General features: G+C 47.5%; 1 protein-coding gene across 3 annotated transcripts in view; it reads right to left on the minus strand.

Moving 5' to 3' along the window:
- Nucleotides 1-6,448: 6,448 nt before the first annotated feature.
- Nucleotides 6,449-23,683, minus strand: part of sh3yl1 (SH3 and SYLF domain containing 1) — a 239,990-nt gene continuing 222,755 nt past the window's right edge. For 2 of the 3 annotated variants that reach the window (XM_072498654.1, XM_072498653.1), the window contains one exon: nucleotides 6,449-7,573. In XM_072498654.1, the coding sequence (XP_072354755.1) occupies nucleotides 7,371-7,573 (203 nt within the window). In that variant the 3' untranslated portion in view covers nucleotides 6,449-7,370. Of the gene's footprint in view, nucleotides 7,574-12,151; nucleotides 12,172-23,683 lie in introns of those variants that run through there. The other variant, XM_072498656.1, reaches the window with a different exon arrangement.

Consider the following 23,683-nt stretch of genomic DNA (forward strand, 5'->3'; position numbering starts at 1 on the left):
TATGAGGAGCAACATTTTCAGGAGATAATAATTATTCCCAAATTGCCATCCATGCAGCTTGGGGGGTTGGATGGAACATTTGTGCCAGCCCAGATTCCCATAGGGAGAATGTATCATGGTAACAATAAAGTTTGCAGATTCATACATTGCGGAAACTGTTTGCAGTGGTCACAGAGGAGTTGGACATTTAAAGGATGGTATGCCTTTTGATTAATGTACCTCTTCACAATTCCACTTTGGTGCGCTTGTCGCTATGTGCATGCAAACGACCGCACCGAGCACCTGGGGGAAGCCTGCAACTAAATCAAACCCTGTCATCCTCTGTGATGGCAATGCAGCAGCTGTCTTTAATGAGACAAACTGCTCCATCCTGGCAAAAGAAGGGCATCAGAGTGGATAGGGGCAGCAGAGTGGCGCAGTGGTTAGCACTGCTGACTCACGGCGCCGAGGTCCCAGATTCAATCCCGTCCCTGGTTACTGTTGTGGAGTTTGCACATTCTCCCCGTGTTTGCATGGATCTCACCCTCCACAATCCAAAAGATGTTCAGGGATTGGCCACGCTAAATTGACCCTTAATTGGAAAACAATTGGATACTCTAAGTTTTTTTTTAAATCAGTGAGCGGATGAATGCACTATATGCTGCTGACTGGAATTCCACAGAGGTTAGCTGCACAGCCTTGAAATGAACTGCTATAGAGAGAAATCAAGGATGACAGTCACCTTCAAGGTAACCGGGAGGGTATGCCTCTCGAGTCTCCTTGGCTGCTGTCTTGTTGCAGAAGGACACAAAGCTCAGCAAACACCTCTCAGGAAGACACGGCCTCCACTGGCATTGCTTCTCAGTCATTTTCACGTAAGTTACTCTGTTCCTATGGTGTCTCTGGCAGGGGTTAATGTCAAGTGGGAGGAGGAGTTGGGAATGGCACTGGAGGAGGGGCTGTGGTGTAAGTTGTTGCAGAGGGTGAATGCCTCAACCTCCTGTGCACGGCTGGAGTCGATACAGCTAAAGGTAGTGCATAGGGCGCACCTCACAAAGTCGAAGATGAGTCGTTAGTATGAGGGGGTGGAGGACATTTGAGAACGGTGTGAGAGGAGCCTAGCCAATCAGGTATATGTATGGTCCTGCTCGAAGCTGGAGAAGTTTTGGAGGTCGTTCTTCAGCACTATGTCGGCGATCTTGCATGTGGATTTAGAGCCCAGTCCCCTGGGGGCCATATTCGAGGTGTCAGACTTGCCGGAGTTGCGGACGGGAGCGGGGGACAGATGTTTCCCTTCGTTAATTACTCACCGCAGGCAGATCCTGTTGGGGGAAGGTCAGTTTCTCCATGCTGTGTCTCTGTGACTGGGTGTGCATGTACACTGGTCCCTTAAGGTAGCAGGGCAGGTGGATACAGCGGTTAAGAAGACATACGGCATACTTGCATTTATTAGCCGAGGCTTAGAGTTTAAGAGCAGGGAGATTATACTGGAACTTTATAAAGTCATGGGTTAGGCCACGTCTAGAGTACTGTGTGCATTATAGGAAGGATGTGATCGCACTGGAGTGGATGCAGAGGAGATTTACCAGGGTGTTGCCTAGGCTGAAGAGTTTTAGCCATGAAGAGAGATTGGATAGACTGGGGTTGTTTTCCTTGGAACAGAGGAGACTGAGGGGGGACATGATTGAGGTGTCTAAAATTATGAGAGGCATAGATAGAGTAGTCAGGAAGAAACTTTTCTCTTTGCTGGAGGGATCAATGACCAGGGGGCAGGTAAGGGGCAGGAGGTTTAGAGGGAGTGTGAGGAAAAACCTTTCAATCAGAGGGTGGTGGGAGTGTGGAACGCACTGCTTCAAAGTGTGGTGAAGGCAGAAACCCTCATAACATTTAAGACATATTTAGATGTGCACTTGTGATGCCAAGGCATATAAGGCTATGGGCCAAGTGCTGGAAAAAGGGATTAGAATAGTTAGGTGGTTGTTTTGACCTGTGCAGGCACGTTGGGCCTTTTCTGTGCTATAGATCTCGATGACTCTATGGCATTGGAAGCATCCTGCAAGCAAACACATGAGTATTGATGAAAGGCAACTGGATGATGTGGTCAGGTGGTGCCTATATGCTGCTGCATGACTGCGGAGTATTATGTGTCCTGCTTCCCCCCACTGGCCAGCTATGCTGTATACAAAAAGTCCAGGTTCTGTGTGTAATCAGCACATTTCACTCACCTTACCATAGTGCAGAACGGCACAGAGGAACTTCCGGTATTGAATATAGCTTTGCCAGTGGTGGCCCGAGACAAGATGAACTCCACGTGACTTAATGATTGTGAGGGACAGGCTATGATTTGTGTGTGCCATGGGAGGGAAAGGTTTGACTAACACGAGCTCGGTGGCTTAATATTGCGTTGTAAGTGACGGGTGGCAGGCCATTTCCCAGGTCGCAAAAGCAGTCAGCGTTCAAGTGCTTTGAGGATATTTGGGGTCTGTTTGCTGGTGCTTCTGAAGGGGAATTATAGTGGGTTTTGTGAGTGAGAGGGCACGAGTTGGATCGAGGGGCACAGCAAGTGACCTTTGCTGCTGTAGCAACTTGCAGAGCTGTCTGAGCAGTTGCATGTTTCTTTAAAAGTCAGAGACTTTCAGGGATGAGCAGCAAAAGAATGTTGCAAAGGCTAGGATAGACTGGCAACATTGGCTCAAAACTGTGAACACAATAATATATGTTGGTTTAACTAAAGGTTAGTCAATGCAGTCAATGGGTCAGCGCACACAGGGAAACAATGGGCGGGATTCCCTGACCCCGGGGCCGGGTCGGAGAATCGCCAGGCAGGGCGCGATTCACGCGACGCCGACCCGCCAATTCTCCGGTGACCGGCGAATCGGCACCATTGCCGCCGGCGTGGTCGGGGCCGCTCTACGCGCCCCCCCCTGCCGATTCTCCGCCCGGGATGGGCCGAGTGGCCGCCAAGAAAGCCCGAGTCCCGCTGGCGCCGTTCACATGTGGTCTTACCCGGCTGGACCTCGGTGTCCATCCTGCGGGGGGCTGCCTGGTTGGGGGGGGGGGATCCGACCCCACAGGGGGGCCTCCAACGTGGCCTTGCCTGCGATCGGGGCCTACCGATCGACGGGCCGGCCTCTCCTGGTGGGGGCCTCTTTTACTCCACGCCGGCCCCTGTAGCCCTACGCCGTGTTGCGTCAGGGCTGCCGCAGAGAAGGAAGCCAGTGCGCATGCGTGAGTTTGCGCCGGCCGCAGCGCGTATGTGCAGGCCCGTGTTGCCCGTTTGACGCCGGTCCCGGCAGCTGGAGCTGCGTGACTCGCTCCAGTGCCACGCTGGCCCCCTGTAGGGCAGAGGATCGCTACACTTAGCAGTCTGATGACGCCGTCGTTAAACTCTCCGGTTTTTATGACAGCATTAACACTCTGCCGTCAGAAGGGAGAATCCCGCCCAATGTTTCAGCCAACATTGAACTACACAGTGCTTGTAGTGCAAGGGTCACAGTCACCTCCATTGGAGTAACAGGTCTGTCTCCAGGTAGACATTTGATTTTGGTGCTGTTTACTGTCCTTATATTGGGCAGAGGACAGGAAGCAGCCACCTCCACCCTAAATCTCTTCCGACCCCAAACATGAGACTCACAAGCTGCACATGGAACCCGCTCCCTTCTTTGAAAATAAGTAGGATGGTTTGATACACAAAGAGTTAATGTGGGACTGAGTACAGTACCGCCCATACATTGAGGTAAGGCACATGACCCTGAGCTGGCGTCAGGAGTCAGTCGAGAGATGGATAGAGATGTATAAAGACCTAGACTGGAGTCACCTCCATATCTGTACCCTCTACTATATAAATAAATACCTGCTGTTAACATACTCTAGACTATAAAGCCAACTTCATGGTGCCAAGAGCAGGATTCTTACTTCTAATTAATGCAGAATTATGTACAGAGATAGCATTTGTGAAAGAAATGATAGGTTTCCTTGGATTTCAGGATCAGGGGCAGGATTCTCTGTCAGCCGATGCCGAAATCGGGAAAGGTGATTGGGCAGAGAATTGGTTCCGATGCCGAAATCACAGTAGGTGCTTATTTTACGCCAAATCTCAATTCTCCGTTGCCTCAACAGCAGCGTCAATGCTTACCAGTATGCACGTACAGTAAACACCGTTGGCATATCATTAGCGGATCCGAATGATATTCCCCAGGGCCTCCTCGAATCTCCGCCTCCAATGGGCCAAATTCCCGACTCGTGGTTTAAAAAATCGTGCAACAGGTGCCTTGGCTGCTGAGGGAGAGAGAGGGGGTACGGAAAGTATCCAACAGAATCATAGTTTGCTGACAGTCATGCTGCTGTCTGGGGGGCTTCTACCAAGGCCGAGGGGAGTAGCGGGGAGTGGCCAGGACGTGGGCTGTGGGGTCGGGGTTGATGGGCATGGAACACCATTGCCGCAGCCTGCAAAACATGCAGCTGTGCAGGTCGCTGACTGCCCACTGTGAACTTAGGACCACCCTCTAGTGCCCTCTAGCCCCAGTCGACCCATCAGCTGTATGGGCACGCTCCAGCGCAACCATCTTGTTGGCTGGTATGGTGTGTGTGTGGGGAGTGAAGTATATGCGGCTGCAGCTTTTCGGCTTCCTGAGTGTCAATCGCGAATCTGGCGAATCCAACACATTTCTTTTTGGAATCGATTGTGTTCCCCGTGGCGCTGGTGCTAGCCCCATAACAGTTCCTGAATCGGTCCAGGTGCGGCACCAGTTTTGCTGACGTGGAACTCCACAAATCCTGCCCCGACGTCAACACTTAGTCTCAGGAACGGAGAAACCTGCCGCAGGTTTCTGGATTGACCTAATGGTATGTTACTTCTGCTGGAGACTCATAAAATAATATTTCCAGCAGTGATGCAATTGTTTTGATTTAGTGTGTCAATAATTGCAAGGGGTTTCCGACACAGGAGAATTTGAAAGCTATTACTGTAATTGCATGCTTACTTGAAATGTATTTAAGTTTGACCAATCTCATTTAGCAGAGTGAACAATTTTCATCCCGGTCAGCTTGGACTGGATTCAAATCCAAATGCCAGAATCTGAAATGTAAGGCCTCCACAACTAAATCAGCACAGAGTCCGTAATATTTGTCTTTGTTTCAAAGCATAAAAAGGATGCCTTTTTAAGGAGGGAAAAAACTCAAATGTCTTAAATTCAGGATTAAGGGGTAGATTAAAGTGCTGTTTTTAATTTTTGAAACATGAAATGACACACACACACACACATGGGGTTTCTTAATCATAATTAAATAGTTCTGCAAAATTTGTAATTTTTATCATCTCATTTTATTACACTCCAAGTTCCATTTGATTAAATACTTAATATTCAGATTTCTGCCTTAAAATCATTTTGCAAAAACCCACCACCATAATTCTGTACTTTAAATTTTAAAAGTGCAATACTAATTTTCAAACTAAACTTAGTCAATTGTAAACTGTAATTTGGCAGAATTATTTCAACACATATATATTTTTTGGCAATTCTTTTATTTTATCATTCGAATGATTGGCGACCATCCTATTTCCTTGATTAAACAGTACAGAATTAGATTTAATATATACAACTTCCATTCTAATTTGAATATAATTATTCTGTCACAGATGAATGTGCTTTTCTCCTGTGAATGCCATTTGGTTCTATATAGATGCACCCGATGATCCTCAAAAAACATCAGTTTTAATTGTATAAACATGTTCCAGAAAATAGATATCAGAGTAATAAAAGTGTCAATGGTGAGCAACCTAATCTTGGCAATGATGTAAGATTGATGGACATCTCGGGCCTGTAAGGCATTTTTATATTTTGGTCAGTATTTTTGGCCTCACCCTGATGGACTCATCATGGGGGGTGAGACAGGCCCGCCAAAAGTCCACTGACTGTCAACGGGACCGGTCAATCCCAGAAGTGTGTGTGTGCGGCGGGGGCGGGGGAAGTGGAAAATCCTGCTCTTTGTGTATTTCTGTTATGCTGTAAGGCCACCTTTCTTTTTTTGTTTTTAATTTGATAATTTGTCTTATCTTTATACTTGTGAGCTGGACCAATGTCCTCAGCTCAAAACTGGGTGTTAGGACATTGGACAAAGGGATAAGTTTTCTGACCGAAGATATCAATGCTGAGGCTTATATTGAACTTCAAAAAAAATAAAGGCTGGACAAGGATAAACACACACATATAGACAGACATGCAAGGACATGCCATGGGGTGATGGCCAACCACCAGCCACCCCGATTACAGGAACTCTTGGGTATGTGTGAATTGCTTTGTTTCTGCCAGCGGGTCTTTCCTGACTACAACTTGACATGCTGAAAGACGGTTTCATGATTTTTAAAGCTACAGAGGGAAGACCTGCCAAACAGCCCCCACCCCCGGAAAGACAGTCAACCTGAGCTCCTCCAGCCCAGCCCTTCACCCCCCCCCCCCCCCCCCCCCCCAACTCCCCTGAAGGATCCTCTTCGCCACCCTGGAGGGAAGTGTGGAGAGCTCCCCTCGGAGTCCACGGCACCAGGTTGGCACTGGCAAGGGATGGGGGTCTAAAATGGGGGGCCCTGAAGGAGGAAGTGTTTGGTGAGTCCGTAACGGGGTGTAGATCGTGAAGTGTTAGCACGTTTAGGCCCCCCTCCTCTCAAGGCAAGTGCAGAACCTTTCCCTCTCCAAAAAAGTTTCAAAGTGCCGTTGAATCCCACCTCAGCAGCGCTGTCAGTGCCAGTGGGAAACACACTGGTTTTCCCACTAGCAGCAGCACTTAGCTTTTAATCAGTCGAATTGCAGCTCACATCTATTTTTGGCAGGTATCTGGAGGAAACCCCTTCTGAGGGCAAGAAATGGGTGGGATTGATAATCCAATTGGGTGACTTGATTAAGACATTACCTTCTATGCTGAGTGACCAGTGTCAGAAAAGGATATCAAGCTACAGTTCTCAAGGGCATTGTGGCAGCAGACAGGATGATTCAGTCACGGGACGTATTGCGGAAGAATCCGTTCAGCAGCCCGACCACCCAGAAACGTGTTGCTGCATGCGGATCTTGGTAAGAAACTGGTACTCTAAGAGTATACCCATTGCTCAGTGGACAAATATAGGTTTTCCACATAAAGTGGAAACTGTATCCATAGTTTCTTTTGTGTCATTGATACCAAATAAAGTGAGGAGCTCAGAGGGTAGTGAGACCCCCTATTTAAGAGTCTCGCAGGCTCAGCACTTCTGGTTTATGAATAGGAAACTGTTATAACTACAGGTTATCTATTTTGTTGTGTATATTTCAGGATCAAATTTGTTCTTACAATATAGCAAACATTATAAATCTTATAACAAACCAAAGGACACAATTTGGCAATATTAAATGTGTGATTCACGGTCAATAGTCTTGAGAAACAGATGTATAGTTAGCTGGAAAAATGCCAACATTGCCTCGGAGATTTCCTTCCCACCAATCAAACTGAGAATTAGTTTGGGATGTCACTGTGATTTTATCACCTGCTTGGAAGCTGAGATCACCTGGTGTCTGTCCCTCAAATGAGTGTATTGCAGTCACTACTGAAGGCATTTCCCATGGACTTTCTGTAAGGTAGGAAACAAATTTGATTATAATTACATGAACAGAATGGACCTGCAAAATCCACAATCCCACCCAATCCACAGCCACATGAAGTGGACCTACAGCTGCAGAGTAATGTGCCTGATCCAGCACAAATTGTTTGGATCAAGTCATTGAATTTGTCCACACCAGCCTTGCCACAGCTTGGGACGGTGAGGTAAGGTGGGGTGGGGGGTGGATAGGGGAATATAAGGAGGAATGGAGGGTGAATGGTGACGCAGGAAGACACCGCATTGTCCTGCTATTTAGATGATGACTGAAGTATCAAAGTAAAGTTGCCCTTACTTGGAAAACTACTTTTCACTTGGAAAAATCAACTTTTCTTCAATCTCTTAAGATCGTGAAAGCAGGTTGAAACACTCTTGTGAGCTTCAATTCTGATACTGAGAAGAATATAAGTATGCGTCTTACAATATATACCGGTGGCACCGGAGGTGAGACTCATGTGCGTCTTTTAGATGATGGGCGCGATTCTCCAGAAAGATTTCTAAGTGAGTTAGCGAGCGGGAATTGCTGCGAGCTTCCCGACGCTCGGCCTAGCGAGGCCGGCAACGCAATTCAGTGTTAACTGGTCCACTTAACGAGGCTTTATGGCTTTTCGCCTCAAATGAAGGCTCGGAGCTGATTTGCCGGGACCGCGCTCACCTGCTCCCCGCTAACAAGATCGAGCAGCACTTGAGCAATAATTGCTCAGCCAACCCCACCCAGCTCGCAACAATGGCGCGAGACCAGCCCCCAAGCTTCGGGGACACTGACCTGGGGAGGCTGCAAGGCGCAGTAGAGGCCAGGAGGGATGTCCTGTGCCCCCGAGGGTCCAGGAGGGTTAACCATAGGACCGGCAGTCCTGCCTGGGACGAGGTGGAGGCTGTGAACGCCGGAAGTGCGACCAGGAGGACTGGCCTCCAGTGCAGGGAGAAGGTCAATGACCCACAGCGGGCAGCATGAGTGAGTAGACACCATTAACAATAGCCTTCACCTGCGCGGTCAGAGGCCTCGACATTCGGTAGGGATTATGGATGGTCAGTGGGACAGACAGACAGGGACAAGGGTTTTCCCCGGAACCGGTAAACACAATCCAGGGGTTGGCATGGTGGTGCCATGAGCAGCTGCCCCCCAGCGCCTTCCACCCACCCTCCCATGGTGGTCCATCCCTGCAGAGGATCCCCCACTCCCCATCTGGGTGGCAGGCCCAGCACCCCAGGGCTCTTTGCCTGTGAGCAAAGATGGCTACTCCTCTCCTCGGCTCCCCACAGAAATTCTTCCGCCAGGTTCACACTTTTCGAAAGGTGTAGTAATTGGCGCCAGCGTGACCATTTGCTGGGGAAGCCGCTGAATGACAGGAGGTCGTTAGATGTGGGGTGACTCCCGTTAATGGTAAGGAAATGGGGCTTAAGTGGTGATAATTGGTTTTTCGCCACACTATGGTGGGCGAGATCCGGATTTTGCCTACGGGAGCAGGCCCAGTTGCATCGTAAACTGTTTGGCGCCCTGCGCGGATCTCGTTTTTGGCCTCTCCCGCTATTCACTGACCTCTTTTAAAATATAAAACTTATTAATTAATATAATTGATTGGGAGACATGCAGAACTAATATCACATAGCTTGATTTCACCCTAAGTTTTGACTGTGAAAATAATTGCAAGTTCCAGGAAACCAATGGAATAGCACATTGTAGATCAGTTGTATTACATAGATGACTATGGAAATGACAAATACTCCGTAGAAAAAAATGGTCCATAAAGTAGCTGAAACAGGTAAAAGTCACTACAAGAGGAAGAGATCAAAGTAAAAAATATTTGCATCATGCCTTGCGCCTCATCAATTTTGTACTCTCCTTTGTGAAGTGAACTGAACAACTTTACATCATTAATCATGTCTTTCATTATTTGAAAGAGCAAAATGATATTTATTTCTCAATCTTCTTTCCATGAACTGAAACAAGTCAAAGCCTGTGAGCCTTTTATTGAATCCAACCTTAATAAGTTCTAAACAATGTCAGCAAAATAGTAAGATTCTGATTGGAAATTTACTGCCACAAATCTCAAAACATACTTCAAACAATCGCTACTAATGGAGAAGGGGACTCATCTTGCAAGCTGGAACTGGTAACTGCATGCAACATTTGATTAATAATAATACTAATTGATAAAAGTATTGTCCAAAGGTGTTATTTTATGATCAGCTCTAATCTCGAGCCTGTTTCCTTGCAGTCACATTTATGCTCATTAAAACGTGCAGGATGGACTGCACGGTGGCACAGTGGTTAGCACTGCTGCCTCACGTCGCCGAGGGCCCGGGTTCAATCCTGGCTGTCAGTGTGGAGTTTGCACATTCTCCCATGTCTGCGTGGAGCTCACCCCCACAACCCATAGATGTGCAGAGTTGGAAGATTGGCCACGCTAAATTTCCCCTTAATTGGAAAATGTAAAACAAAATAAACGTGCAGGAAGCTCCCCTCGTTCATTCTTGCAATGTTGATTAGTTCACACCAATCAATAACAAGGGATATGGCCAAGCCAGGTACATTGAAAGATGGGTTTTCAAATCTGTCTCTGCATATCAATTACAAAGCAGTAGAGGCCGTTTATCATTTATAACTCTGTATCTGGGATATTGGAATTTAAAGAAGAAAAATTGACAATCTAAACTATAATTGTTAACATTAAATAGGTAAAATATTGTGCTAAAATCTGAAATCTGTTAATCTCTTGATAAGAGGGAAACTGTTTAATCTACTGCTACATAGATAAAATTTAATTCGGCATCCATATTACAAAATGTATATGGCACAGAAACAGGCCATAGGGTCCAATGCTGATATTTATACTCCTCGTCAGCTACCTCCCATCCTTTTTATAACCCAATTAACATGTCCTTCTATTCCATTCTTCCTCATCTGTTTATCCAATTTCACATTACAAGCTTCACCTTGTTATTGGGCTAGTAAACCAGAGATCAGAGGTAATGCTTTGGGAACATGGGTTCAAATCCCACCACGGCAGATGGTGAAATCTGAGTCTGTTAAAATCGGGAACTAAAAGTCCATGACGCCATTGTCATTTGTCGTAAAACAAAATCTTGTTCACTCATGTCCTTTGGGAAAGTAAATCTGACATCCTTATCTGGTCTGGCCTACATGTGACTCCAGATCTACTGCAATGTGGTTGACTCTGAAATGCCTTCTGAAGTGGCTGAACAAGCCATACAGTTCAAGGGCAATTAGGGATAGGTATCAAATGTTGGCCCAGCCAGTGATGTCCACATCCCATAAAATAAATTTTTAAAAATGCATTTTATTTAAAAATACTTTTATTAAAGTTTTCATGTTATAAAACACAAAATAAACAAATCCATACAAATGAAATATAATTTACAAGCCCCTATCCTTGAAGAATAAAAAAAACACCCTCAGCCCCCCCTCCCCGATAACCCTGAAGAAAGCTTTCCAGAAAAACAGCTCCCTCCTCTCTCCCCCTGCCTCCCTCCACCAAACAACTAACCTAGCCTCACCAAATCTTGCTCAAGCAGGTCCAACAAGCCGCATCCTCCCCCACCTCACTCCCATTCACTGGCTGAAACTTTTTAGCTCGCAAAGGTAACCCCCCAACCCAGAGTCTATGCTCAAAGAACAAAGAAAAACGATGCCTACCAGTCATTATCGGCTACGGATGAGCAACCAAAACCCAACACTCTTACAATAAACACCCCCCGGGGCCCATATATTCCCCATTCCGTTGCCCTATTATCCCCCAGCAACCGTAGCCCCCTCAATCCCAAACATACAACAGATACAAACTGCAACCCCTCTAAAATCAACCCCTCCCAACCGTCCCTATTAAAGTCCCAATCAAATCCATTCAATCAATGGCAGCACGGTGGTGCAGTGGTTAGCACTGCTATCTCACGGTGCCGAGGTCCCAGGTTCGATCCCGGCTCTGGGTCACTGTCCGTGTGGAGTTTGTACATTCTCCCCGTGTTTGCGTGGGTTTCGCTCCCACAACCCAAAGATGCGTAGTTTAGGTGTATTGGCCACACTAAATTGCCCCTTAATTGGAAAAAATTAATTGGGCACTCTAAATTTTTTTTAAAATCCATTCAATCAAGTCCAAGTCCTTGCTCCTTGACAAATGCCTCCGCCTCCTCCGACGTCTTGAAAAAATGATCTTTCGACTGGAAAGCTGTATTAAAAGCTGTACACCGCTTCGCCAACTCCTCTCCACCTTTGGTCCCGGTTCACTTTGGCTCATTGCAGAATCCGCTCTTTCACTTGGAAGCTGTGGAATCCAATAACCACTGCCCGCAGGGGCTCATTCACCTGAGGCTTCTGCCGGAGTACTTGGTGAGCTTGATGCAACTCTGGAGGGGATAATAGACCGTCCCCCCCAAAACTTGGAAAACATCTGAGAAAAGTACTCAGTCGGCTTCGGGCTCTCCACCCCCTCCGACAACCCACTGATTCTGAGGTTCTGTCTCCTCGACCTGTTCTCCAAGTCCTTTGTCTTTATATTCATGACCCCTAGTTTAAATGTGCCTTTTTTTTCTTTCTTCTCTAAACTGTTATTCTGAAAATAGAGAAATGACATTGACAGCAATATGTACTCTAACAGTTATTTAACCTGAGCTGACAGTCTTTAAATAGAAATTGCTTGCAATAGAATACACGTTGGTTCCTTCCAGAACGTATTTCATTTGTGCAGCAAATGTTGCCAATTGGAGGCCATGGGATTAAAGGGGGGGGATGCTTGAAATTTGAAATAAAAGTAGAGATGACACAAAACTTGGAAATGTATTATATAATGGGGAGGACAGAAGCAGACTTCAAGAGACTACACAGATATGTGAAATGAGCAGGCACCTTGCAGATGAAATTTAATGCAGTGCTAAGTTTAAAGAGATGCATTTTGGAAGAAAAATTGGCAAGAGGCAACCTCAGATAGGGTATTGTGTGCAATTCTGTGCACTACACTTTAGAAGGACATCAAGGCCCTGGAGAAAATGCAGTGGAGATTTAGCAGAATGGTCTCAAGAATGAGGTAAATCGGATATATGGAAGACTAATGAAACTGGGATTGTTCTCCAGAGAACAGAGAAAGTTAAGAAAAGATTTAATGGAGATGTTCGAAATTGTAGAGGGTTTTGATAGAGCAAACAGGGAAAAATGATTTTAGTCGCAGGAGGGCAGGTGATCACAGCTAAAATGATTGGCAAAAAAAGCGAAGGAGGAGATACAATGGCTGAAAGGATGAAACAGATTTAACAGTAACTTTCGAAAGTGAACAGAATTTCTAATTATAAAAGAAAGCTCAGCAGTGATATGGAGAGAAAGCAGTGATGGGACTAACAGTAGCTTTTTCAGAGAGCAAGCGCTGGCACAATAGGCTGAATAGCTTTCTTCTATGCTGTATGATTCTATGTATCAATGATAGGTGTATTCCTTAAATGACACATATCAATTATTCGGATCAGTATTTTTAATTTCAGAAATAGAAAAAGACCAAAAATGTCCTTTGAAACTTGGTAAAAAATGTCATTACTACTTCAGCAACAATTTCACAAGCATGAGTTCCCTTTCTTACTGATTGTGACCTGCCTCGCCGCCGCACCAACCAAGTAAGTCTCCAGTCAACGCACGCTACGAGATAGGCGCTCCTAGCTACCAGTCCATACCAGCTTTTGAATCCTGCAGACTCAGGATCGAACGAAAGGCCATTTGTTCCCCTGACCTGGTGGCCAGTTCCGAAGCTAAGTATAGGCCTTTTAGTGATAGGAATAGTCTAGTAAGTAGAGTATGCATGAGTAGTGAGTTACAGTGTATAATAAATGTGTTTTGATTTGAATCTTACTAATTGGTGTGTTGAGTTATTGATCAGTACTTGAACTTGAACCTCGTGGCGGTATCATAAAGATACCTGGCGACTCTAGAGCAAAGGTTATAGAAACAGAGCAAATTCAGTAAAGACCCAACGGGCAACAAATTAAGAGCCAACCAAAGTTAGCAACAAGTGGAAAAGCTGAAAATAAAAAATAAATTAAATGATTAACGTATTTATAAAGTTGATACATCTCAGGTTATAATTTAAAAGGGAAAGGGCCAACCACTATAGTTATACTACATTGGAACAAAAAGCTGTGTTCCAGATTGTTTAAAGCATATCAAGCAATCCAGTTACAGTGCAATAGTGACACTTAAAAGTAATCCAATGAGTAATAATATCATATTGACTAAACATGTTTCGGAGATTAAAGAAACACCGGCTGCCATACTTTGGTGCATTGAATTTGATCTATTTTGTATTGCCAAGTTTGTTATTCAAATTATGCAAATTTATAGAATTATGAATTGGCTTTGTTTTCAAAGATTATCACATTTTTTAGCCACATTGCAGCCACATTTCAGATTAAGTGACAGCAGGAATTTTTGCCCTCAACAGTTTGACACTCAGTCATGCAGTTTAGTTGAGCCATTACTGGCAAAATTACCTGATTCACCTGAGGAAGGAGCAGTGCTCCGAAAGCTAGTGTTTGAAACAAACCTGTTGGACTTTAACCTGGTGTAAGACTTCTTACTGGCAAAAGTAACATGGTGGTTCTCCCATGTTAAAGCGAAAAAAAGGTCTGCCACATTCTCCATGTGGATGATGCCCTTTTAAACGTATTCATTCTTTCCCTTTATTCTGTTCCACCATTTGCAAACGAGTTTGATGTTTTCAGGCTTCTCCTAATACTATTGATTAACAAGTAGCAAGAGCACAAAAGTTGCCCTGAGTGACTTGCCTCTTGATCCTTTTAAAATTTTGCTCTAATGCAATGTCTCCACTCTGCTCAGTACCTCTTCGGAAGGTACACATGATGTTAGGAGATAAAGGGCGCGATTCTCTGGAACAATTTATAATTTCCCGGTGCTCGGCCCAGTGAGGCCGGCAACGAAATTCAACATTAATTGGTCCACTTAATGAAGCCTCACGGGCTTCTCGCCCCAAATGAAGGCTCGCCAGCTGATTCGCCGTGACCGTGCTCAACCTATACTGACCGGGCAGCACGAGTGAGTAGACACCAACGTTCCCCACCGCCCCCCAACCCTCCCTTCACCGCACCCCCCCCCCCAAACACAACATTAAACCATGCATATGGCTAACGATGCCCCCTCTGTGTCTCCTCAGGAAAAGCTCTCCCATAATCAGCGGCAGAGGGCCCAGATTGGCGGTGGGGTGCTGGACTTGAGAATCCTCACCTCCTTCGAGGAGGGGTGACCGAGGACAGTGCGGTCACCCATGTGGAGGTTGGCGGACGCCCCAGTGGTGAGGAATTACCGGGATCCACCCGGAGGACCTATCAAATGTGAGTACTGATCGCCTTACTGACTGACACATCCCTCCCACTGACCACATGTCCGTTCTCCTGCAGATTCTCCAGCCAACAGCCAATGGCGCTGGCCCATCCTGAGCGGCACCCTGTCCTGACCCCGAGGAAAACAGCTTGGAGGAGAGCTCCGAGGATGCAACTGTTCTCGTTGCGGCACAGCTGTCAGCCCCACCCTCTGCCAGCGCAGATACATACACTTCGGCGGGACATGTGGTCAGGGGCACAGCCTGGTGAGCACCACACTACTGACGATGCAAATCTGGTGGAGGCAGGAACCATCAGGCAAGACAGTAGTCGGAGGTCTGCCGGATACCTGGACCCAGCTGGGTCCCAGCCTGATGCTGAGCCTCTGGAAGTGGGATACCCGGAGCCGATGGAGATGTTAGGGCGTGGCCAGAACATTCAGAGGGAGATGTCAGCGACACTCCAGCAGATCCATAGCAGCTTGGAGGAGTCCCAGAGGCTACGGGCACAGGAGATGGTGCCGAGGTGAACACTGCTAGGGTGGTGCCCGCTATGGAGAGTCTGGTGAACCATTATTGAAGGTGTCCAAGGCGTGGCACAGTCAGCGCCGGCCATGGCGGAGGGTCTCGACAGTATGACTGCCTCACTGGGGGATGTCACCCAGTACCAGGCCGAGCTTTATGAAGATCTGCGGGACATGTCCCGCTCTCAGATAGGAATGACCGTTGCGTTGCAGAGCTTGTCACAGTCGCAGATGAGCATTGCCGAGGCCCTGCAGAGCGTGGCCTAGTCACAGGGGGATGCGGTCCAGTCACTGATGAGCATCGCCGAGGGTGTTGACACAATGGTGCAGGCATCGGGGAGCCGCCAGGTCTGGCAGAGCCAGATGATGCAAGGGCAGCCAGAGGGCTTGAACCAGCTGCTCCTCCATCCCAAGGCGGCCCCAATGGCCCTATGGGCACCAATCGGGAGGAGGGAATGCTGTGTTCCAACCCGGACCCACCCCATGGGGCAGCGACGGTGCATTCTGTCCAACAGCACAGACAAATCTTCCAAGTGAAGGGAACAATGCAGACAAATATGGGGAACATTCAGCAGGCCAATTAGCCTCTGTGAGGTGGCAGGCAATTTTTCATCAGAACTGAAGATATTACAGATGAACAGTATTGATAAAGGATAAGAACAAGGAATAGGATAAGGAGAAAAAAGCAACACAAACTGATAAAGGAATCAAATAACCTGCAAAGTATTTAACTGGAGAGTAGAAAATGGTTACAAAGCAGGAGTAATGAGACATGAGACAATAAGAAGCATAATGACATAAATCAAAGAAACAAAATATTCAGAGTGTGCAAAGCACAGATTACACACAAAGCTACCTCCTCCCTCACACAGTTTTCTTGTACTTCAGTTATTTCTCACTGTACAGCAGGGTTATGCTCATGGCAGCTTTGTGTATAATCTGTGCTATACGCACTCTGAGGCAGAAATCTTTCTCTTCCAAAGGTTCCTTCTCTCACATGTTTCTCCCTCTAACAACTGTTGTACTTGCAAGGTACATGCTCACAATTACTATTACTGCATGCTCTCATGTATGCCCTCCTGGCAACTGTCAATTGCTCCCCAAGTTTACACTTGGAAGCCAATGCTTAACAAGTGAGAGAACACGTAAGAGACAAGGCCCTCCCATCTATCTTTGTGCTCCTGCAAAGGAATCAGCCATGGTTGTCGTGTTGGGTGTTCCAATGCACAAATGAACCAACACGGTTGTAGATGGTACAACTCTGTTTTATTGTCTTGAACAATAACAACTAATAACTGCTGGCTGAGGATCGTACTTTACCAGCTAACCTGTGGACCCAGCCCTTTTACTATCTTGGTGAGGCACTCAGCACATGGTGTATGTCTGAGTGGCACGCTGTGAGCTCTGTGCTCTGAGCTATCTCCTGGTAGAATGAGCGGGAACTGTGGTGTTCCCTGTTTTATAGTGCGTGTGCTCTCACTGGTGATTGGCTGCGATGTTGTGTGTGTGTTGATTGGTCCAACTACCTGTCCATCAGTGTGTGTGTGTGATTGCACCATGATATGCTAATGTGGATATCATGACATCCCCCCCTTTTCACAAGGATATGTGCCTACTTGCTAATAAATATTAGTGTGTACTGAGTGTATCTAAGTATGTGTGTGCAATATTTACAACATGTACATGAGGCTAAACTATATACAGAGGAATGTGTCAGGTGCAACAGAGCAACGAGGTTGTACCAATAACAGAACAAGTGCAATCAGCAAACGACGAGAGAGAACTTCTGGAACGACAAGAAAGGAACACGTTAACAGTATTGTAAAACAATTCAGTGAGTCCAATGTGCTAACAGGCTTATAAGTCAAGTCTTATAAGTCAAGTCTATCAGGTGGGCGACGAATTCGGGTTGACCGTTAGGGTGGCACACCACTCATCGCCCGGATCCATGCTGTGCACTGGCATCGGCTGGTAGTTCCGACTTGGGGACATCGGTTCTTGTTTATTACCGCAATGCGGAAGGGTTCCCTGTCGTCGGTATCACTGGTCTGCATGTTGTCAGGATATGACTCAGTGTATGGGAGATAAATGGCCCGCACGTTCCTGCGAGGCTGGCGGAATTGTTGAGAGTTGGCAGGTTGAGCTGCTCGACAGCAGGCTTCGTAGTGGCCCATTCTGCCACAGTGGAGGCATTGTCGCGTTTTGGCTGGACATTGCCGCTTTAAGTGGGCGGAGCCACAGTTGCCGCACGGCGTGATGTCATGGCGTTCGTTGCGCCATCGCGCAGGCATGGTGCGGGCCTGCATAGAGCGCGCCTGCGCATCCCGTCCCTCTGCGTCGACGTCCCCTCTTTTGGCACATACAAGCGCGGGAGGCCTCGGAAAGCGCGCGAAATGGCCGCCCTCGTCCGGGCCGCGGGCCGGGAGGAACTCGATTGACTGGACCCGCTCCGCTCATAGGACCCCTGCTGTGCCGATTCGGCCGCCTGGATTTGGGAGTACCGGCTGGTCGCATTCTTGTGGAGGATGCAGGTCTCGATGGCAGTCGCTAGGGTGAGGCGCTTTATTTTGAAGAGCTGCTGGCGTAGGGTGTCCGAGGTGACCCCAAAAACTATCTGATCCCGAATCATGGAGTCGGAGGTGGCCTCATAGCCGCAGGACTGTGCGAGAATACGGAGGTGTGTCAGATAAGATTGAAAAGGCTCATCCTTACCCTGCAGGCGCTGCTGGAAGAGGTACCTCTCGAAGCTCTCATTAACTTCCTCGAACATTAGAAGCACCGTCTTGTATTTTGTCTTGTCCTCTCCTTCCGCGAATGCCAGGGAGTTGTAGATGTGGTTGGCGTGTTGCCCCGCCGTGGAGAGGAGGAGGGCGATCTTCCTGGTGTCCGATGCATTCTCCCTGTCTGTGGCTTCTAGGAAGAGCTGGAAGCGCTGTTTAAACAGCTTCCAGTTGATGCCAAGATTTCCAGCGATTCGGAGCGGCTGCGGCGGGCTGATGCTTTCCATGGAGCAGGATGGCGGATTTCTGAGAAGGTGCAAGTAGGTCTCAGTCGCTGGCTAGTTTCCACTACTGGTATCATGTCGTGTTGGGTGTTCCGATACACAAATGAACCAACACGGTTGTAGATGGTACAACTCTGTTTTATTGTCTTGAACAATAACAACTAATAACTGCTGGCTGAGGTTTGTGCTTCACCAGCTAACCTGTGGACCCAGCCATTTTACTATCTTGGTGAGGTACTCAGCACATGGAGTATGTCTGAGTGGCACGCTGTGAGCTCTGTGCTCTGAGCTATCTCCTGGTAGAATGAGCGGGAACTGTGGTGTTCCCTGTTTTATAGTGCGTGTGCTCTCACTGGTGATTGGCTGCGATGTTGTGTGCGTGTTGGTTGGTCCAACTACCTGTCCATCAGTGTGTGTGTGTGATTGCACCATGATATGTTAATGGAGATATCATGACAATGGTGACCCTCAGCAGAGAGGCCACTGAGGAGAGATATAAAAATAGGAAGCATGGTCTCTGTTGAAGGTCTGCAGTAAACTTCCACTGCCCTTTTACCCCATGCTATTTGCTTATTCATTTTCCAGCTCTATAACATAACCTGCAGTACAATCCCCATCCATCTTTCTCCTGAAAACAATGTCTGTAAATTCGACTTAATACACAACTATAACAGCCTTTTCCTTTTTTAAAATAAATTTAGAGTACCCAATTATTTTTTTCCATTTTTGAGGGGCAATTTAGCCTGGCCAAACCTACCCTGTAAATCTTTGGGTTGTGGGGGTGAAACCCACGCAGACATGGGGAGAATGTGCAAACTCCACAGGGACAGTGACCCAGGGCCGGGATTCGAACCCGGGTTCTCAGCGCCGCAGTCCCAGTGCTAACCACTGCGCCACATGGCTCCCCCATAACATCCTTTTCTTCAAGGACGCCACGTGAAGCTAAATCCGATTCTGGGACTACTGATACACAGCAAGCAAGACAGAACTTCACATATAACAGCAGCCCCAGCTCCATCTTACCATTCCGAGCACTACTTATACTGACAGCTAGGTTAGGGGAGTACACTGGATGATACATGAGTGTGAGTGAGGTGGATTAGATGATGATGGCAGGAGGAAGAGCTGGAACCAGTTGTCTGGGATTTTAACTCATAATTTATTCTGACTGATGGCAGCAGGAATCCAAACCACAGGGGAATCATTTTACTTTTGAAAAGGATGCTTTATCAGCATCAAATGTTGCTGCAGGAGTTAGAGAGGCTGTCGAGCCTTGCCACTATAGGAAAACATCAGGGTGCTAAACGGTAGTAACAAAAAATGCGAGAAATATTTAGTGGGTCAGACAGCAACGTGAGGACCCTGACCTGAAATGATGGGTTGGGTTTTTGCTGAGTTGGGTCTACACCAGACTCTTCTACAAATGGTAAGTGGGAATTAAATGATGGGATCCAGATGCAGAAGTCCCTCCTCCATTTCCGATAGATTCAATTTTTGCAGGCATGGATGGGGCGTGTGGCAGGGATCAGAGGCGGGAATCCTTAACTTAGCAGGGCCATTTGAAAACTCCTGAAATCAAATAGACCCTATTTACACTGTCCTAAGGGACCTAACCACAGTGCGGCCTATATTTATGGAGGGGGTGGAGAGTTGTGGGTGTGGGGGGCGCTAAGTTTAAAATTTGGTTGGTTGTTTAAAGAGGCTGTTGAAGAATTAGCTGTCTTTGAGTGGTTAATGAAGATAAGTTTGTTTGTTTGGAAAATGAACAGAGGCTAGACAGAGAAGTGAAGTGGAGGGGGGTGGGGAGGAGAGGTAGGAAGCTATATCCACCCAAGGTGTTCAGAGAATAATTCCGATACCTGAAATTTATTGATGAAAAATATTTGAGACATCTGCGCATCACTGAAGAGGTGGTCAGCAAAATCTTCCACCAGCTGCAGCCACAACTCTAAGCTAAACAGGATAGGACCACTGTGGTAGGATCACAGGGTAGGATCACAGGGTAGGACCACAGGGTAGGACCATAGGCCAAGCTGTCACAGGAAATCTGAGGGAACCCCACCATTCATCTCCTGAAACACAAATTCCGCTGCCCACACTCCTCTGGAGCAGCCCTGCATAACCTAACGGAGGCAGTCCTGAATGTTCTGAAAGGTGCATACTGCTCAACCTGTGACCACAAAGAAACAACCCTTTCCACCACTATCTTATCAGTGAGAAGCTGAAGATCAGGAGCACAAAGAGAAGGAAGAGGAGGCAGTAAGAAGGAGGGGAAGACACATCTGAAACAGTCCCTTTCTGCCCTGCCGGCATGTACATAACTAATCTAAGAGCAATTTTAGTTATTTCAATCCCAGTTCACTGATCGAACCACACTCCTTACCCTCCCTCTGACACAGACCAGCCCCCTGAAAAAATAATAGTTAACACAAAAATTCAGAATTATAAATTAAAGCAAGTCACATTGCATACAGGAAGACACCAATCATTTTCATGCATTGCCTTAATGCCCATCTTCTCTGTGCCTTTTCCTATCCTAAGGTTGCCACTAGGGGTATCCCAATGGCTTCAGCATGACTGATGGAAAGTTGCTGAATTTCAGTGGAGGACATTCTGGAGCAGTTCTGGAACCAATTTTAGACTACACCATCTCGCCATGGTCTCACCACACAATAGCAAAGGCACTAGTGGAGTGGCAGCAGTGGGTGGTTAGATGTTGTAATTGAGAGAGGATAATATGTTCTTACCAATAAGGCCAGCATGCAATTGGGCCTATCCCCTTCCAATTAACTGTTGCTGCCTTTGGTTTCTTTAAATTCATTCAGGGATGTGGGTATTGAGGCAAATGTACATGGGATACAGAGTGATTTGATAAGGTGGGCTCATAATTGGCTTAGCGGTAGGAGACAGAGGGTGATGATAGACGGCTGCTTTAATGTCTGGAAGCCTGTGATCCATGGCATACCCCAAGGATCCATGCTGGGCCCTCTATTGTTTATCATTTATATAAACAATATAGATGACAATGTGTAGGATCAGTAAGTTTGCGGATGACACAAAGATTGGCTGGGTGGTTGAGTGACAGTGAGGTTGAGTGTCTTGAGTTACAGGAAGATATAGACGGGATGGTCAAATGGGTGGATAAGTGGCAGATAGAATTTAACCCTGAAAAGTGTGAGGTGATACATTTTGGAAGGAGTAATTTAACAAGGAAGTATACAATGAAATGTCTGACACCGGGAAGTTCCGAAGAACAAAGGGACATAGGCGTGTTTGTCCATAGATCTCTGAAGGCAGAAGGGCAGGTAATAGGGTGGAGAAAAAGGCATATGGGACACTCGATTTTATCAATCAGGACATAGATTACAAAAGCAGGGAGGCCATGATGGAGTTATATAGAACTTTGGTGAGGTCACAGCTGGAGTATAGTCCTGGTCACCACATTATAGGAAGAAGTAATTGCATTGGAGGGGGTGCAGAGAAGATTCACGAGAATGTTGACTGGGTTGGAACATTTAAGTTATGAAGAGAGGTTGGATAGGCTTGGGTTGTTTTCACTGGAGCAGAGAACACTGAGGGGTGACCTGATTGAGGTGTACAGGATTATGAGGGGCAGTGACAAGGTGGATAGGGAGCAGCTGTTCCTCTTAGTTCAAGGGTCAGTTACGAAGGCACAAGGTCAAAGTGAGGGGTGGAAGGTTTAGGGGGGATTTGAGGAAAAACCTTTTCACCCTGAGAGTGGTGATGGTCTGGAATGCACTGCCTAAGAGGGTGGTAGAGGTGGGATACCTCATGTCCTTTAAAAAGTATCTGGATGAGTACTTGGCATGGCATAACACTCAATGCTATGAGCCAAGTGAACATTCAAGGTTACGGGCCAAGTACTGGCAAGTGGGATTAGATGGGCAGGCCTTTCATGGTGAAGACTCAATGGGCCGAAGGGCCTCTTCTGCACTGTAGTATTCTGTGATCACTGGCTGGGCCAGCATTTATTACCTATTCTTAAATGCTCTTGGGCATTTAAGAGTCAACTGCATTGCTATGGGTCTGGAGTCATGCATAGAACATAGAACATAACAGCGCAGTACAGGCCCTTCGGCCCTCGATGTTGTGCCGACCTGTGAAACCACTCTAAAGCCCATCTGCTATTCCCTTATCATCCATATGTCTATCCAATGACCATTTGAATGCCCTTAGTGTTGGCGATTCTACTACTGTTGCAGGCAGGGCATTCCACGCCCTTACTACTCTCTGAGTAAAGAACCTACCTCTGACATCTGTCCTGTATCTATCTCCCCTCAATTTAAAGCTATGTCCCCTTGTGCTAGACATCACCATCCGAGGAAAAAGGCTCTTACTGTCCACCCTATATAATCCTCTGATCATCTTATATGCCTCAATTAAGTCACCTCTTAACCTTCTTCTCTCTAACGAAAAGAGCCTCAAGTCCCTCAGCCTTCCCTCATAAGATCTTCCCTCCATACCAGGCAACATTCTGGTAAATCGCCTCTGCATAGGCCAGACCAGGTGAGGGTGGCAGCTTTAGAAACCAGGGGCGAAATTCTCCGGAAACGGCGCGATGTCCGCCGACTGGCGCCCAAAACGGCGCAAATCTGTCGGCCATCGCACCGCCCCAAAGGTGCGGAATGCTCCGCATCTTTGGGGGCCAAGCCCCAACCTTAAGGGGCTAGGCCCGCGCCGGACTAATTTCCGCCCCGCCAGCTGGCGGAAAAGGCCTTTGGTGCCCCGCCAGCTGGCGTTGAAATGACATCTCCGGGCAGCGCATGCGCGGGAGCGTCAGCGGCCGCTGATGGCATTCCCACGCATGCGCAGTGGAGGGAGTCTCTTCCGCCTCCGCCATGGTGGAGACCGTGGCGAAGGCAGAAGGGAAAGAGTGCCCCCACGGCACAGGCCCGCCCGCGGATCGGTGGGCCCCGATCGCGGGCCAGGCCACCATGGGGGCACCCCCCGGGGCCAGATCGCCCCGCGCCCTCCCCAGGATCCTGGAGCCCGCCCGCGCCGCCTTGTCCCGCTGGTAAGGTAGGTGGCTTAATCTACGCCGGCGGGACAGGCATTTTAGCGGCGGGACTTCGGCCCATCCGGGCCGGAGAATCGCCGGGGGGTGCCCGCCAACCGGCGCGGCGCGATTCCCGCCCCCGCCGAATATCCGGTGATGGAGAATTCGGCAACCGGCGGGGGCGGGATTCACGCCAGCCCCTGG

This window comes from Scyliorhinus torazame, chromosome 4 (assembly GCF_047496885.1).
Source record: "Scyliorhinus torazame isolate Kashiwa2021f chromosome 4, sScyTor2.1, whole genome shotgun sequence".
NCBI classification, from domain to species: domain Eukaryota; kingdom Metazoa; phylum Chordata; class Chondrichthyes; order Carcharhiniformes; family Scyliorhinidae; genus Scyliorhinus; species Scyliorhinus torazame.